Source organism: Phoxinus phoxinus (assembly GCF_949152265.1).
Source record: "Phoxinus phoxinus genome assembly, chromosome: 5".
NCBI lineage: Eukaryota > Metazoa > Chordata > Actinopteri > Cypriniformes > Leuciscidae > Phoxinus > Phoxinus phoxinus.
The window spans coordinates 18,446,693-18,464,645 of NC_136880.1; the positions used below are offsets into that span (position 1 = coordinate 18,446,693).

Here is a 17,953-nt window from a genome sequence, read left to right on the forward strand (position 1 = left end):
CTGTTATCTGATTGGTGGGCACAAGCCGGAAGCGGTCTGACGCCATCGATCGCTCACTCTGACGCAGGCTTCAAAGCGCGCGCTAAGGAGCAGGAGGCTTTACTGGTATGTTTCGTCTGTTTCACACACTTGACATATTTACTTATATGTGTTTAAAATAAATGCCATAAAAACACACACATATAGTTCCTTCTTATCCTGTTGTCAAGTCTGTGGTGGTTTTGAGGAATGGTTTCAACTTTTAAGGTATTTCGCACGCCCGCTAACATTTTAGCAGAGAGCGAATGACATAACTGTTAGTTATTTATAAAACGTAACCAACGATGTAAATGCCAGTCTCACATAGTAAGATTGATGTATTAAAGTTTCCGAACTTGGCTCTAACAATGTCACAAGTTTCGTTTTCATGTTTTGATTTGATTTTACGTTACATTTAACGTTATATTGTGAGTTCAAAGTGTCTGTTAGTATAATTATGTGTGGGATTGTGTTAAGTTACTCTTTATCTGATCATTCGTGATTCAACCTTCCTTTACTTTTTGCAAATGGCACGACGTACGAAAAAGGAGAATGGTTTTCTGTGGTGCACGGCGTGATGGCATCACTTATGTCACATTTCCTTTAGTGGTTTTACTGTCTTGGTTTCAGTGATCGTGATTACGTTCATCTGTATGACCAGAACCACTCAATGACAAATCAAAACTAGCCCAAAACCAGCTTAATGTCCAATCAAAACAAGACCAATAACAAAACATGCCACAGTCCATGTTATGCATTTTCAGCTTTCCTTATTTGTCGCCCTACTGTATAATGCAATCACTGCATTAAGCATCATTTAAACTGCACTACACATACACTATTTTACCTGTAAATTTGCCATGTTGTAATCAGAACTTATACAAATTGTATCTATCCTACATGTTCGGACTCGCCTGTTGGTCAAATATTCTTAAAATGATAGCCTAGTTCACCCAAACATGATCATCAGTGAGTTTATTTAACCTCATGCTGTTTAAAACCCATAAGAATTTTGTTCATCTTCGGAACCCAAGTTAAGATCTTTTTAATGAAATCTGAGAGACATCTGTCCCTCCATTAGCCATGTTTCCATCCACCTGTTTTTATATGAATTTTGGGATATTGCATAATAAAATGCTGGATAGAAAAATGCCAAGTTGCGCATTTGCCTATGAAACTTATGCGCTTATTTGAGGCAGAGCATTTTTTAATCTGATAAGAAGACATGCGCAGTAACTACGATGGAAACTCATTTACGGAATAAATGTTTTCTTCACACTGTATAAATCACGTAGCTGGGTTTCCATCCAAATGTGAAGCGAATCTTTTCAAAGTTCACAAAAAAAACACACGCAAATGAGATGCGTTTCCATGCGGATGACGGTGGTATTGGTAAACTAACAGTAAATAAAACTCGATAAATGAAATTCAATAAATGAAACAGCCGATTAGTCACATGGGTTTAATGTTCGCTACATCAGAATTTTTTCGGCAAATTTGTTTCCATCTCCCATTATTCGCATTAACTATTTTTCGCTCAAGTCAAAAACTCCCTCAAGCGAGCGTAAAACCTTTTTTGCAAATTTTTTTTGTTTTTTCCATCACTCGTTTCTGAAGCGATACTTTAAAATGCGCATAAAAGCAGGGTGATGGAAACATAGCTACTGAGTCTTAAGTTATTTAGTGGCGAGCAGTAAGCGATTTTCTCTTTGTCTTTTGTTGTTTGATTAACATTAATAACAAGCGGAAGCAGGTTCATTAAGCTGCTGTCACTTTAAAACCTCATCCAATATACAGACACGCATCTGGTTTTCTCCCAACTGTTTACGTTCACTAACTTCACTTAAGACATAACCAAATGTCTTTACCCGAGCAGTTTAAGTGCAATAAGACGTGAAAGATAACTTTGTTTAGTACTCACAAGCAGTTTGACAGGCTTTTAGTGTGTGCGTCTTTCGGGTGGTAAGTTTAACTGGCAAGGCTTTAAAATAAATGCAAATGATAAACTTTCATGATTGTGAATATCTGCAATGTCACGTGAGCGTAATCCTATCTCTGCGTTAACGTGATGTGAATGTATGTCGTGTTGTACTGTATGTTGGCACGGTACTATGATATTTCTTCTGAAGCAGATCGTGGAGACATTTTTATCATTTACACTCGTTATATCGCACACCCCTAAATAAATCTCTCGATGTGTAACAAAAAAAATGAAACTTTGCCTCAAAAAATCCTCAACTTGGATGTGATTGGATAACTGGACTAACCAGCAGATCAGTTTCATTGCTCTGCATCTCAAATGTTGGTTTGATCTTTCTGAAATGCATGAGCCAAAGTGTGTCATCAGAATGATTTGGTATTATGATCTTCCAGAAGTTTCTCACATGATTGCGTTTATTGCATTAAGACGCTAGTTATTTATGAAGTTAAATTTTAGATGGAAACAAAGCTACTGAAAGTCTATTCACACAAAACTCTGATGCATGATATGGGAGTATATGACTGTGTTTATTGTGAATGATAAATGCTTGATGTGTGTAGAGGAAGAGCATGTCGAAGAGGAAGAGCAGTAATTCAAGGCGCACGCCTGACAAGAGAAGCCGGTTTTCTCAACCCGAGGAGGAGGACGAGGAAACGGGCAACTTCAGTTCAGGAGATGGCACAAATTCATCACAGAGTGTAAGACATTCGCAGCATACAACAAGAGTGCCCTAGAAGTTTTTCCAGCAGCGGTGCTGTTACTTGCCGTATAATTGTTAGATTTTTTTTTTTTTTAAATAACCCCTTGAACCGTAACTTCTGGCAAGTTTTGTGGATTGAAATGGACATTTTGAGACATACAAATATAGCATTCCAATATCAACAGATTCAAGGCATGATTATTGCAGCACGTACCTTGAACTGGTCACAAACAGAAACCTTCTTTTTATAATTTTAGACATGATTATTCATGTTTATCTTTTGTGTTAAATTTCAGCTATAAGGTAGAAATTGATAGGGGAAAAAATTAAACGGCACAACCCTGAAAAAGATTATTTACAAAAATTGTATCTGTTAACATTATTTAATGCACAATAAATGAAGTGAACAAACATGAACAATCAAGTGTTTGTATTAAATAACATTCACAAACATTCATTCATGTTGTAAAAATATATTGTTCACTCAATGTGTTGATGTTAGATAACGTTAATGAATGGTGTCTTATTGTAGTGTTACCAAATTATACAGGAGATAAAACAAGTTTTATTTGACTTGACTGCACTTTTATTTCTTTTTATTTATTACATTTGAAATAACGAATTTGCATGCGCAAAAAACACGCTATGTGAACGGCCCCTTATGGCAACGGGACATTAGCCTAATCGAAAATATTTCCATATGTGGCTCTTTCCTCCTTTCTTGTCAACAAGTGGATTCAGAGCCACCGCATTAGCAGCGCCGCCGGTCGCCATGTCTCAGTATTTTTAGGTGTGGAAGTGAATGTTGTGATTACTGATCGTGTGAAGATTTTCCAGCGGCGCCGCTGCAGAATAGATTGTAGGGGAAACACTGAACTGATATTCTTTTGACCTGTAAAAACCCTACTTGTACTTTAAGAGACTGTGTGCTAGTGGCTGTACTCTTTTATTGTAAGTATGCACATTGTGCATAGACTTTGCTTACACATCTGCGTATGTATGTTTTCAGGTCACGGGTGAGGTGGGCATCATAGAGAGTATCTCTCTAAAGAACTTCATGTGTCATTCATTGCTTGGTCCCTTTGCGTTTGGTCCAAACGTCAACTTTGTCGTGGGAAACAATGGAAGTAAGTTGTTCTTCGTGTTTCTTTTTTGAATGGCATTAACCTGTTAGCCAGCAACCCCACTTTTGAAAAATCTATAGAAATGGCATACACAAAGTAAAACGGATACAGTTCATCAACCCTTTGCTCTAAAAGCACAAGTATGGTCTCATTTGAAACCTGACACTTGGCAGTTTATTGTAAATTTAAAATTAATTATAGTCATAATGGAAAGGGTTTTTAAAATTGCTTCAAAATTTTGTAAAGTTATTAGCAATGTATTTTTATTGTATCAATCTAGAAATGTACTGCAGCTAAAGCCACATGTCTGACCATGTTATATTTAAAAACTGAAGATGCTAAGTCTAAAACTCTGTATTTAATTAAATAACACATTAAAGATCATGTCTATGACTTTATTTTGATTAGACTCTAAAATGCAAACTGATGTTTATTGTCATCTTCTTAAGCATCTATTCAGTCTATTGTCTCTATTTTGTGGTGCAAACGAGCCCCATTGAGTCTCAGTCTCCCCTGCACACATTCACACCTGTGTATGTAAATGTGCCAGATTTAGCCATACAGGCTAATTTTCATCTGCAGTCCCAGATTATCTTCATTATAATTACTTACGACTGGCTATTCGCGCTGTTTCAATCCCTAATTTATTTGATCAAAGTTCTCACTTCACATTTGAAACTGTATCAAATGCCCTTCTTTAAAAAAAGAAACATTTCAGTAAGCATTTCTATTTGAAGTTTTTCATAAAAATCACAGCTAGGTGGCAGGTGCATCTTAGGGCTAGGTAACATGTTAGCTTAGCACACCATCAATACACGACAATTTGTGAGATTAAAACCATGTTTTTGCTTATGCAAGTCGAGTGTTTTAAATAACCTTCTGTGATCTGATTTGGCTTCGGATTGAAAAAATCAGACAGAAAATATATAATTTTATAGTATTCTGCACAATGATAAAGTGTATATCGATTAGCATTACATTATAAATATAATCTATTTTTATGAAAATACCTGACATGGCTCGAAGAACACAGATAAATCATATATCGTTGCAATCATGTTTATTGTCTCCAAAACATCTTTATCTGCATGTAACAGCGATCTCTGAAAGCTTTGTTTATGTAAAGGAGTTCCTGGAATGTCACATGATATGTCTCTTCTTCATGTGTGCCACATATGAACTAAATGTGTATAGGATGCCCTCAGACTGCCAGTGTGTTTTGAAAACACTGTACATCAGAGTATCCAGCGCTCATAATGATTACATTGGCACATTTGGGTATCAATTCAATAAATATTATTCCTCTCTATAGAAATCTGACGTAAACCTATGAGAATCTATCAATATTTCTCCAAATCTGCAAATTTTTGAGCTAAAAACCCTGAGGGACGATGTTTTGTCAAGCACTTTCATGACGGCCGCACAGGAGTTTTTTGTTGAATGGGAGCGGCTGACACACATAATTTGTATTAAATGTATCAACTCATTTTTTTTATTACATAACTCTGTCCTGACACAAATTAAGACATAACTGTTACGATTCAGTGCATCAGCGTCCTCGTGAAGGTTGTTCCGTGTTTAAGTGCTATAATCGGGTCCCCAGTGCATCTACCAACCCAGAAAACACGAAAGTAACAACCCAATAACTTTGTTTTGGTAAGCCTTTCTCTGCAAGCATGCCATGTCAAGCTGCAAGCATGCCAATCAGATTTCGCTCCCCTTCTGATGTAGGAAGGGGATCTTATTATAATATTATTCAATATTATGATTAAATATTATGAACACCCACAACAACAGTGTAACACGTTCTTATTGCAATGGTAAAAGTTCGAGCAAAGCATGCAAACTGTTCTGTCGTTGGCTACACAGACGAGCACAAAACACTATTTGACCAAAAAATGTCTTATAAATCTGTCTTATAAAGACCTCATGGAACTGTGTCAACTTGTATAAAAGTTAAACATGACAGTACATGCAAGTGGATGATATGAATCAATGTAACTTCACAACAACTATTATAAATGTATCCACTAACCATTCGGTAACGTCCAGGCGCAGTCTAAGGCTGCATTTACACTGCAGGTCTTGATGCCCAATTCCGATTTGCTGACGATTTGCATCAAAAAGTTGATGGTTCCCAATGGGGTCCAGAAACTACTTGATTAGAAACATTCTTTAAAACATCTAATTTTGTGTTCAACAGAAGAAAGAAACTCATACAGGTTTAGAACTTGATGGTGAGTAAGTGATGACAGAATTTTTATTTCGAGATAAATAGGGACCACACAGTCCAGACCACTAGAGGGCCACAGACCCCTGGTTGAGGAACACAGCAGCTCTTTAAGTGTGAAATGTGGCTCTCAGGAATGTTTCTTGCATTCATTATAAGAGCTCTAGTTTGAACCTTAAGCAGCAGACAGCTTTTTGAAATAAACTAGTGCTGTCAATCGATTTAAAAAATGAACTAGATTAATCTAAACTTTTTTCTGCGATTAATCACAATTTAACAAACTCTAAGTTTTTTTTAAATATATTTTATAATGTAATAATTTCACAATTAATCTCCAAATTAGTGTAGAAACAACATAAAGACAGTATATTTTAAATACGTGTTTAATGGTATCTTTTTTATGAATGAAGACCAGTATCACTGATACTAATGCAGCTACTGATGCCTCATGAAAATGATTTTTTTCCCCCCAATTTTAAACATTAATTATAGCCATTCAACATAACCGTGAAATTGAAAGCTATACATTTTTTAACATTTATTGAATAAAAAAAAATATAACAACTTTTAATTTAATTGAACTTCAAACAATCCTCACCTAAACCCATATTAAATGTTTAACAGGTAGGACATATACAGAAATTGAATACAGTTATCGAACAGTCACTTTAAGACCAGCCTACATGACACACGTCTCATTCTCTCACAACTCTTTACGTTCATTTAAGACTTTATTTAACTAATTTAAGACTGCTCTTATGAAGACACTCAACAAAACTGACATTTTGGCATAAGTGTGTGTGTTATTGTTCGTTCAAGCGCGAAAGAGAACTTTCTGTGTGTCGTGTGTGTGTCACATAGACAGGACATTCACAGACAGCGCATTCTCTTTTGTCTTGTCGTGCTTTAAAGGTTTAAAAGCATTTGCATAAAGAAGAGCGTGATCATATAATATAACACTAGCCAAAGCTAAAAAAAATGGATGCTGCGTTAATTGCATTAAAGTTGACAGCCCTAAAATTAATATTTGTAATGTCTGGTAAGGGGGATTTAAAATCTTTAGTGTACTACAGTTTTACCAAATGTGAAGAGAGATTACATAATCATAGATTTTTAAATAGACCCATCAGAGTAATAATAAGAAAACAACATATGAGTTTTGTGAAAGCTTGTTTTACATTGTCAATGCTGGAAAGTTTTTAATGGCTCCATGTGTATTTGTGTGTTAGGTGGGAAAAGTGCGGTGCTGACGGCTCTGATTGTGGCCCTGGGCGGTAAAGCTCACACCACCAACAGAGGCTCCTCACTCAAAGGATTTGTTAAGGAAGGAGAGAGGTACAGCACTCCTATCCTGCTTTTTCTGCATGCTGTCACAGTCTGTTTATAGTCTCTCACGCTGTTTTGTGTCTTTAATGTTCAGCTCTGCAGACGTGTCCATCACTCTGAGGAACAGGGGTCGTGATGCGTATAAACCAGAAGTTTTTGGCGAATCCATCATCGTAGATCTTCGTATCTCCAGCGAGGGACTGCGGACTTATAAACTAAGAAGTAAAACAGGTATACTTAAAATTACAAAAACATTTTACCTTTGGGTACTCACTTACTTTGGGTAGTTTAATCTAGGGCTGTGAGATAATGTTAATTTAGTACTAATTTCAGAGGAATTTAATTTCAGAGGAATTTACTCTTCAAGAGGCACTTTTTTTTGTTGTCTGGTTAATAGTGATTGATTAATCATGTCTAAGTTCAAATTAAATTGAAATTGGTAATCAATTGATATACGTGCTTAAACGGGTTTAAACTATAGACTGTAAAAAAATATGTACGAAGTGTCCGTGACGTCACCCGTAGGTTTCTGAAGAGCATTTTTGAAGCCTAAAGTGGGCGGAGCCGTCCATCGCCATCTTAGCCTCGAGTCACCGCTAGGGCTGTGCACCGAGTCTCGATACTTTTTAGGTACCGACCGAATTGCCTCGATACTATCGAGTATCGAAAAATGACATGTTGTTCGGTTCCAGATTTCGATACCTAAGGAGTTAACTCGTCAACGTCAGTGCTCAAACAAATACATATGAAATGCACAACGACACACATAAAGTCGCTCACGCACACATACACACAAACTCTATTCACACGAAACACGCGGAACTCTCCGCGCACACTCATGAGACGCGCGCGCACGCACAAACTCTCGACACGCATACTGAGCCGCGAGCACACACACACACAAACTCTCCGCGCACATATTCATATGAGACGCGAGCACACACACATAATACCTTAAAGATGTGGAAAAATCGATCAAAAGTGTGGGTACATTTCTCCAGGCTCGATGCCAACCGCGCGCGATGCTGTATTTGCGGTAAAATAATTGCTGCAAAGACCGGTACCACGACAAACACGATGAAGACCTTGACAGTGCACGGAGTAAACTTAAGAGCAGAAAGTTGCTCCGTCTTCGACTGGTAAATGAAGAGATATCTTGTTGATCACTCGGACAGTGTTTATATTGCAATAAACAATAACCTACTGAATGTACACTGCCGTTCAAAAATGTGTTGGTTAATGGTTAGTCAGAATTTTTTTTCAGTAAGGATGCATTAAAGTTATCAAAGGTGACATTAAAACATGTGTAATGTTACAAAATATTTCGTTTTTAAATAAATGCTTTTCTTTTGATTTTTTTATTCATAAAAGAATCATGAAAAAAATTATCATAGTTTCCAAAATATTAAGCAGCAAACTGTTTTCATATTCTGAAGGGTCATGTGACACTGAAGTAATGATTTTTAACATTCAGCTTTGACATCACAGGAATAAATTACATTTTGAAATATATTAGATACGATTTTAAATTGTAATACTATTTCACAATATTACTAAAGTTTTACTGTATTTTTTTATTCAAAAATTCAGCTTTGGTGAGCATGAGCGCTTTATAAAACATTTTTTATTCCTTTGTGCACTGGCTAAGGAGCATGAGTCAAACTGAAAAAATAAAACTAAATAAATAAAAAATAAAAGTTTTTCTGAGGTAATATGTTATGTAATCTTGTTAAAATAGATTTCATAAAATTGGTATCGAAAAAAGTATCGTTAGCAGTGTTTCCGCTACATTCATTCAGCCGTGGTGGGCCGCCACACCAAAAATCCTCCCGCCACAGCTGCAGCTTCTCAGTGAGGTCCGTCCGATATTGTGCATACTATTGTGTTATTGTTAAGCCCCACTAAAGGCATAAAAAACATTGTAAAGCACCATAAAGTTTTCGTGCACTATATTCCAAGACTTCTAAAGTCATTCGATAGCATAATGTGAGGTAAAAAATAATATTGAAGTCGTTAAGTTAAAGTTAATGAAAACTCATCTCTCCTCAGTCATTCTCCATTCACAATTCAAACAGCGCGTCGCGTTCGGTTACGAGTAACACGATGACACTCTCCAAGATCAATGTTCACATTATTATACTTTATTTGTAGATAAAGGTATATGGTTTGCATAAAATTACTTTATCTTACTGTTACTGGAGTTTATTGCGTTGGTTCTGTTGGATTACAGCACTGGAGTAGAGAGCACTATGAATTGTTCTTCATGCGCACTGTAACTGAAATGTAAAACTGTTAAAAGAAAAGGCTAAATAAACTGTTGCATAGATATAATACAGTAAGCATCAAATATCTCTTCGCTTTGTGCTTTTAAATAAAGTGTGACAGTCAGAGAGACTGGTAGTTGTGAAACAGTATTTCGTGTGTTGTCTGTACTCTGCTAACACTTTTCAATGTGAAGCGCTGCACGCTGTGACTTCGAGTTGCTTCAAGTGCATCATTCGGCGCACGGGATGCGCATAATCGCATTGCCGCTGTAAATTGGAACCTTTCATATTATAACTAAAAAAACAATTTTTCGATTAATAGTTTTTTAAATTGTGGTTAATTCAATATCGATTCTCAAAGGCTATGAATCGATTTTTTTCCCCCATATTTATTTATATATCACCCAAAAGCCAGTATTAGTTTTCCTACACTTCATAGGCTTGCAGCCTCCATGTTATTCTAATGCAGTGAGATTTTATATTTGTTTTATCTTAAACATAAAATAACCTGATCCTGTTTGATCAAGGCATGAGACTGTTCTGACTTTTTCAATAATCAATTTTTCATCTTGCATCAAAATCCTGTCTATTCATTGTATGCATTTGATATATGCTGTTTTAATGTACCCAAGTGTACCTAAAATAATAAGAGTTTAATATACTGGCTCTTAATTTCTTTTTATTAATTAACCACTCGTAAACTTATGTTCACTGTTCTTTTTTATAAATATAGGTTTTGTGTTAAATCTACAGTATATTCATTGAGTGGAATCGAGAATCGAAATTGAATCGAATTGAGAGCTTGCGAATTGAAATCGAATCGGAACATCTGAATCGATACCCATCCCTAATTATAATACTTAGGGGAGGTTTAAACACCTGGGGCAAGGGGGCGTGGCCCATGGGAATATCACGCATAAACAACTGAAATACAGCGCTGGTTGTTCTCTCGAACGATACTCGATGACAACGGTGGAATCCAAAGGCGTGGGCGAAGTAATGGGTGTATTAAATTATATGAAATAATCCCGAAAAAAGCACAAACACGGTAGAGATAGCAAGTTCAGCAGCTGGAATTTGCTGAGGTGAAGTGACGGCTAACCGGCTAGCATTGACATCATCGGTAATCCACCTGTCACTCAAAAGTGGACACACCCTTAATTTAGCAGAACTTTAAATATTAATCAACTAAAAAGGTGAGTTATAAAAAAATTCACCCCCTTCACAGTTGTTATGAAGGGCAAAATTAGCTGTATAGACCAAAGCCACATAGAGAACCAGGCTGTAAACATGTTTTTTTCTGCTGTAAAGTTGGGCATTTTAACATGCGGGAGATACAGATTTGACTCACTTCTGCAGCCAGCCTCAAGCGGCCAGTCGATGAATTGCCGTTTAATTCACTTCCATGTTGGTTTCAAGAGAGAGACAGGGAGGTTGCCGTTTGGTTTAAACCCGGGATGAGTAGTGCTGAAATCAAAATAAAACCAAAATTGCCATTATGGCTGAGTCTGTGTTTTCAGCATATTCTCTGTTGTCCTTTTTTCATAAATTTTAGAACAAACAGCGCTGACATGGAAACCAGGTGACAAATTGTGCCGTGACCTAAGAAGTTAGGCTTTTCAGTCCACAAATCAGCAACATTCACCATGGAGTTAATGTAGTTACGCTAACTGTAACCATGGTATTGTGGCAGAAATGGTCAAATGTTTTTACGTTATTTATTTCAGGGTTCGTACAACCTTTTGAGAGTGATATTTGAGCACTTTTCAAGGACTTTCCAGTGCTGTATACTTTTTACAGCATTTCAAAGCTCTAAATATAATCCAGTCTAAATGTATTTTTTTAATGTGATGACCAAAAACATTATTTGTTCATCTATCAAAGATTGTCCCCATTTGTAAAACTAAAAGTTTAAAGATGTAGGAAAACTAACACGTGCCAAACGAACGTTTTTATTTTTAAAAAAAATTAAAAGTAAGAAATCACCACTATAAGCAGTAGATGGTGGCAGAGGAGCACTTATTGGCTTATTAGCCATTTCCACTCCCTAAAATAGTGTTTTTCCACACGCTTTGCTTTTAAATTGATGTTTAGATATTGTGAATTCCCTATTATAAAAAATCGAATCGTCAAGAAATCAATGAGGATGTCGGTCAGTTCAGTATGATTCTATAGAAGAACAATGGTACATTTAATAAGAGTAGAATATAAAAAATTTCCCTATAAAACTTAGGTTGTTGTTAAAGCAACACTAAAGATTATTTTGTACCTTAAAATAATGTTTCCAAAATAGTTTCAGTGCTTCATCAAGTCATTACAGGGTAAAAGGCACTTCTGCATTTGCTTTGCGGCCCTCTATCTGCTATAACCACACTATGCAAGTTTGCCAGATCGGGTAGCGTTTCTGTAGTTCGAATGAGACATAAGAAAACGATAGGTTACTGACGTAACCCCGGTTCTCTGATAACATGAAGTGAGGTATCTCACTATGGGAACGCCTCTGGGCGTGACCGATCGCGGAAGCACCAATTACACCACGTCTGCCAAATATGGCAGACCAATCGCTGCAGCGATCAGGGAGTCCCTCTCCCTGTATATAAACCGCAGGTACCTGCCGTTTCGTCATTCTCCGCATATCTCTTCTCCGTGCGAAAAGGCAAGGAGGGCAATGTTGTGAGATACCTCACTTCATGTTATCAGAGAACCGGGGTTACGTCAGTAACCTATCGTTCTCTTTCTAACATTCGTTCGGTATCTCACTATGGGATATAGACAACTCCCGTATTGCCGATATGCTGACGAAGCAGACTGAAGAAGAGGGGATATAAGTAGCTAGTAACTGAATCACTGTCTCAGACGGTAAATAAACCGACTATGAGGAAAACGCCCCCTTTATTAAAAACCACCTTATACCACCTGACTGCACACTCCCAGAACTGAGTGGGCCAGAGAAGGTTCTGTAACATCCAGTCTATAAAAGCGAATAAATGTGTGCGGAGAGGACCAGCTGGCTGCCGCGCAAATTTCTTGAATAGAAATGCCTCTAAATAGAGCCCAGGATGTAGCCACCCCCCTAGTCGAATGCGCTCGCAGTCCTACAGGGGGCTCTATATTCATGCTCTTGTAACATAACATGATAGCCTCTACCACCCAGTGGGAAAGGCGTTGACGGGAGATAGGTTTTCCCTTGTAAGAGTCCGCCCACGAGACAAACAGCTGGTTGCTCTTACGCACTATGCGGGTTCTCTGTACATACATAAACAGTGTACGAACCGGACATAAACAGTGTAATCTCTCCTCCTCTGGAGAAGAAAAAGGAGGCGGATGAAAGGCTGGCAAGTCCACTGCTCTTATAGAATCCGCGTGATTATATACTTTGGGCACGAAAGCCGGGTTAGTTCTAAAATTAACCCTTTGACCCCCCGGAGCAAACTTCATACATGAAGGGTGAACTGATAAAGCATGTAGTTCACTCATCCTTTTTGCTGTTGTAAGAGCAAGTAACAGAGCCGTCTTTAAAGCGAGCAGCTTTAAGGCAATCTCCTCAATGGGCTCGAACGGGGCATTAGAGAGCTGTTGTGGAAAATATTCTATTTGAAAAGTGAGGAGGAAAAACAGACAAGTGGAATCTTCGAAAAGTCAAAGTATCAAAAGTTTATTTCTTGCAAGAAATTGGCATTCACATACAGAGAACGTCTGATATGAGAAGGCCCATGGCATTCTCACGCAGAGAGCATCTGACATGAGAAGGCGAAGGCTAGTCCCTTTCGCCAAGGTTATATACCCCCAACATATCCTGAGTGGGTTGCATTTGTCATAAAGATTTGTCTCGTTTACCTTAAAAGGAAACGTCTGTATACGTCCGTGTTCAAGATCTCGTCTAATCATAAATTCTATCTGAACAGAACAATGCCTTGTCTGCCCAAAAAAACCCCTCTCTCAGAGTTGCTCTTTTCACACCTATTGCCTATCTTTAGTTCGAACAAAGCTGCGCACACACATATTTTCTTCACACTTGGAGTACAAAAGTCACTTGCTACTTAGTTCTTCTTAGAACATATTGTTCCTGCAAGCTTATTCTAACTCATACATTTATAAAAACTTAGTTTTATATCTTTAATAATGTGCCTTTGATTATATTCTTTTAAATGCTTATGAGTAAATGAAAGTTCAACGTTAATACAAGTCGTATATATTCAAAAACACATCCAAAGTAAAATAACCACATCTAAAGTAAAATAAACACATCTAAAGTAAAATAAACACATCTAGAGTAAAAGAAACACATCTAAAGTAAAATAAACACATCTAAAGTAAATGAAACACATCTAGAGTAAAAGAAACACATCTAAAGTAAAATAAACACATCTAAAGTAAATGAAACACATCTAGGATTAAAATTTCCACCACAGAGCGCATTCAGAATCACAGACAAATCCCATGGCGGAACCAGCGGTTTTGATACTGGATGTAGCCTACGTGCACCTCTCATAAATCGACAGACTAGAGGGTGTTGGCCAATAGTACCCGAATCAATACCCACATGACGCGCCGATATAGCGGACAGGTAAACCTTAACCGTGGAAAAAGCTCTGCCTTTGTCCAGGAGGTCCTGAAGGAAACACAGCACGTCCGAAACAGAGCACAAGAATGGAACAATGTTCCTGTCTGCGCACCATTCTTCAAACACTCTCCATTTGAGATTATATAGAGAACGAGTCGAGGCAGCTCTCGCGTTCTGAATCGTTTCAATAACATTCGGAGGTAACCCGGCTGTGCTCAGATTCATCCTCTCACGGGCCAGGCCCAGAGTGCTAGCTTCTGAGGGGAAGGATGGAATATTTCCCCCCGTGCTTGTGAGAGGAGATCCCTGCGCGCTGGTAACGGCCAAGGTTGGTCGTAGAGCAGTTGCGCAATCTCCGCCACCCACAGTCTCCCCGGCCAGTATGGCGCGATCAGAATCATCACATGTCTGCGTTCTCGAACCCTCCGCAGTGTCGGCTCGATCAAGCTCAACGGAGGGAACGCATACAGTAACTCGTTTGGCCACTCGTGGGCTAGAGCATCCACACCCAATGGTGCATCGTCGCCGACCAGAGAAAAGAACAGGGGACATTGTGCGTCTTCGTGCGATGCGTAGAGATTTACGGCAGCTTGGCCGAATCTCTGCCACAACATGAGGATCACCTGGGGGTGGAGTCTCCACTCCCCGTACAGGGGATTTCCTCTGGACAGTAGATCCGCTCCCCTGTTCATTATTCCCGGGACATGCGTCGCGCGTAATGACAGGAAGGCCCTGCTGCTCCACATAATCAGTCTCTTCGCTACCATGTGAAGCGCGTGAGAACGCACTCCTCCCTGACGATTTATGTAGGCTATCGCCGTTGTATTGTCTGTCCTGACCAATACATGATGATTCTTGAGAAATTGCACAAAATGTCTCAGAGCTAGAAACACTGTCAGTAGCTCTAGAAAATTTATGTGCTTCTCTCTCAGTGTGGGAGACCAAACTCCTCTCACTGTTCTGCCCTTGAGCACTGCGCCCCAGCCTGTGAGAGATGCGTCCGTCGTCACCACTTTTCTTAGTACGATAGGACCCAGAGGGCATCCTGTCCCGAGGAAAGACGGGGCCCTCCAATGATATAGCGCGTTCGTGCATTCTGGTGAGACGCGCACTCTGCGGCTGAGGCGGCTCCTGGGGCGAATGCCCTGTGACGCTGTCCAGTTCTGAAAATCCCTCATTCGCAACAGTCCTAGGGGAACCACTGATACAGTTGAGGCCATCAGTCCTAGAAGCCGAAGACACATTCTGAAAAAGACTGATCTCCCTCGTTGAAAAAGGGAGAGGCAGCTGTGAAACGTCTTGATGCGTTCCTCTGATAGGAAGGCTCGAAACGTCACCGAGTTTAACCTGAGGCCCAGGTATACTACTTCCTGGGACGGAGATGGACAACTCTTCGTTTGGTTTATTCTGAAACCTAATCTCTCCATATGCGTCACTAGTGTGTGAGTGTCGCTCTCTGCCTGCCGTCGGAGCGGCGCGCAGATGAGCAGATCGTCCAGATATGATGAAATCCTGACCCCCTGATCTCCTTAACGGAGTCAGGGCTCCTTCCACACACTTGCTGAATACTCGAGGTGCTAAAGCGAGGCCAAATGGTATTCTCGTATACTCGTATGCTGTGCCTTGATAGGCGAACCTCAGATATTTCCTGTGCGCAGGAAAAATATCTATGTGAAAATATGCGTCCTGGAGATCCACTGAGGTGAACCAGTCTCCTTGCCGAATATTTTGACACAATGTTTTGACAGACAGCATTTTGAAATTGTATTTTCTGAGGTGTCTGTTGAGGACCCGTAAATCCAGAATGGGACGGAGACCTCCCCCTCTCTTGGGAATCACAAAATAACGGGAGTAGAAGCCCTTCTGGCTTTCTTCCGTTGGAATCACTCTTATCACTTTCTTTCTTATTAAAGAGGCTATTTCTTCCTCTAAAACCAGAGCTGCTTCCCCTTTGGCCACTGAAATAACCACTCCATTGAACAGAGGAGGTTTTACAGCGAATTGAAGCCTGTATCCCCTCTCTACAGTGGTTAATACCCAGGGATGAACTGCGCATGCGCGCCAGTTCACTGCCTGAGCAGCGAGTGGGCCCTTCCCATCCTCGCTCACTAGAGGTGCAGCAGCACCCTCTAGCGGCAAAGGGGGGGGGGAGACCGCTCCAGTGAAGGAGTTATGTCGGTCTGTGTTTGTGATTGTTTTAATTTTCTGTGATCTTTTTCTTTTCTTATCACACACTGCGCCCTCGGTCCTTGACCTGGATGCGTCAGAGAAAATTTTATTTTTGAGGGGATGTTTGTGAACGTTAGATCTTCCTCCCTCGTAACGGACCTCGAACGTGGAGGGGGAAACGATCTCTTGAGGGGCACTAGCAGAACATTGGCCACATTCCCGCACACATTGGACTCTGAACTGTCCACACGAACACAATTTACCTCTGAATTCCTTCTCCTCTTCCCCGCGGGAGGGAGAGAGGAATCGTTCTGAAGGGATGGGACAGAGAAACCCAGGGTGCTGTCTACCAACCCTTCCTGCTGCCGAACTGACGTATCAGGTCGACCGCCTCTTCTTATTCCCCTGGGGGGCGGCCGGTCGGTGTCTTGCTGCTGCGGCCGCGAAAGACTGTTTTGGCCTCACAAAACCGGGCTTTGACTGTGGGGCCGTGTTGTTCGGCGGTTGTGGCGGAGCGGGGCGGGAAGACTGATAATCTGAGTGCCCCCCTCTCCCTGAGGGTCTGAAATTCGGCCGGCTCGGGTGATAAGGCAGAGCCGCCGGCTTTCTGGGGAGACAGGCCTGGAAAGCTTCCCCCTCTCTCTTTCGCAGATCGCACTGCTGCCGCATCGCAGTTACCGTGGAGCCAAACATAGCCTTTGGATCTATCGGGGCATCCAAAAACTCTGCTTTCTCTTTGTCAGAGAGTCCAGACAAACCCAGCCACAGAGATCTTTCTCCCACGACTGCTAAGCCCATACTCCGTCCGCAGCTTTGAACTGCTCCGCGTGACGTGCGCAGGTTCAAATCTGCGATGACGCATATCTCCTCCCAGAGCACTGGGTTGGGAGATCCGGAGTCCAGCTGACGACCCATCTCCTCTAATAGCTCCGCTTGATAGGCTGTAAGGAGGGACGTCGCGTTCAAAGCGCGAACTGACAGAGCCGTTGATTTGTAGATCTTTTGGAAAACAGAGGCGGCGAAGCGCTCTGTTTTCCCTGGCAGCGAGGCTCCGGTTGAAGAGAGCGCTGCTCTGCGGCCAGGGTGCAGGTGATTTGCCACCGCTGTTTCCACAGGGGGAGGATCCGCCATCCCTAGATCCTCCATCCCCTGAACATCAAGCCTTGAGAAACCCTTGACGGGCACTCGATGTGAAAAAGGCTTATCCCAAAACGTTTTCATTTCAGCCACACAGGCCGGGACGGCCGGAATAAACTGCCTCGCTGGCGGGAGACGTGACGGAAGTCTCTTTCCATCATACAGGTCTCTTTCAGCCCCTTGACCTGCCTGTTGGGATGGCCAGTCAATCGATAATCTAGTCGCGGCCCTGCGACAGACCTCGATTAGATCCGTGTCCACCTGTACAGGGGAGGGTGAACTCTCATCCTGTGCGCTCGGCGGTCGGGACTGGTTCGGGGGAAGAATGGCATCTTCGTCGTCGTCATCCTCGTCCTCGAGTATGTTCGACAACACCTCATCATCGTCATCTTCCTCTCTCGCTAACGGATCGAACAGCGGGGGAAGGACGGGTGATACCT

At 40.6% G+C, this 17,953-nt stretch overlaps 1 protein-coding gene across 2 annotated transcripts in view; it reads left to right on the top strand.

Moving 5' to 3' along the window:
- The window catches only part of LOC306998422 (structural maintenance of chromosomes protein 6), a 37,192-nt gene continuing 19,239 nt past the window's right edge, over nucleotides 1–17,953 (top strand). For both annotated transcript variants that reach the window (XM_079612484.1, XM_079612485.1), the window contains exons 1-5: nucleotides 1–105; nucleotides 2,560–2,697; nucleotides 3,709–3,826; nucleotides 7,283–7,388; nucleotides 7,474–7,610. In XM_079612484.1, coding sequence (XP_079468610.1) covers nucleotides 2,569–2,697; nucleotides 3,709–3,826; nucleotides 7,283–7,388; nucleotides 7,474–7,610 — 490 coding nt within the window. In that variant the 5' untranslated portion in view covers nucleotides 1–105; nucleotides 2,560–2,568. The remainder of the gene's footprint in view (nucleotides 106–2,559; nucleotides 2,698–3,708; nucleotides 3,827–7,282; nucleotides 7,389–7,473; nucleotides 7,611–17,953) is intronic.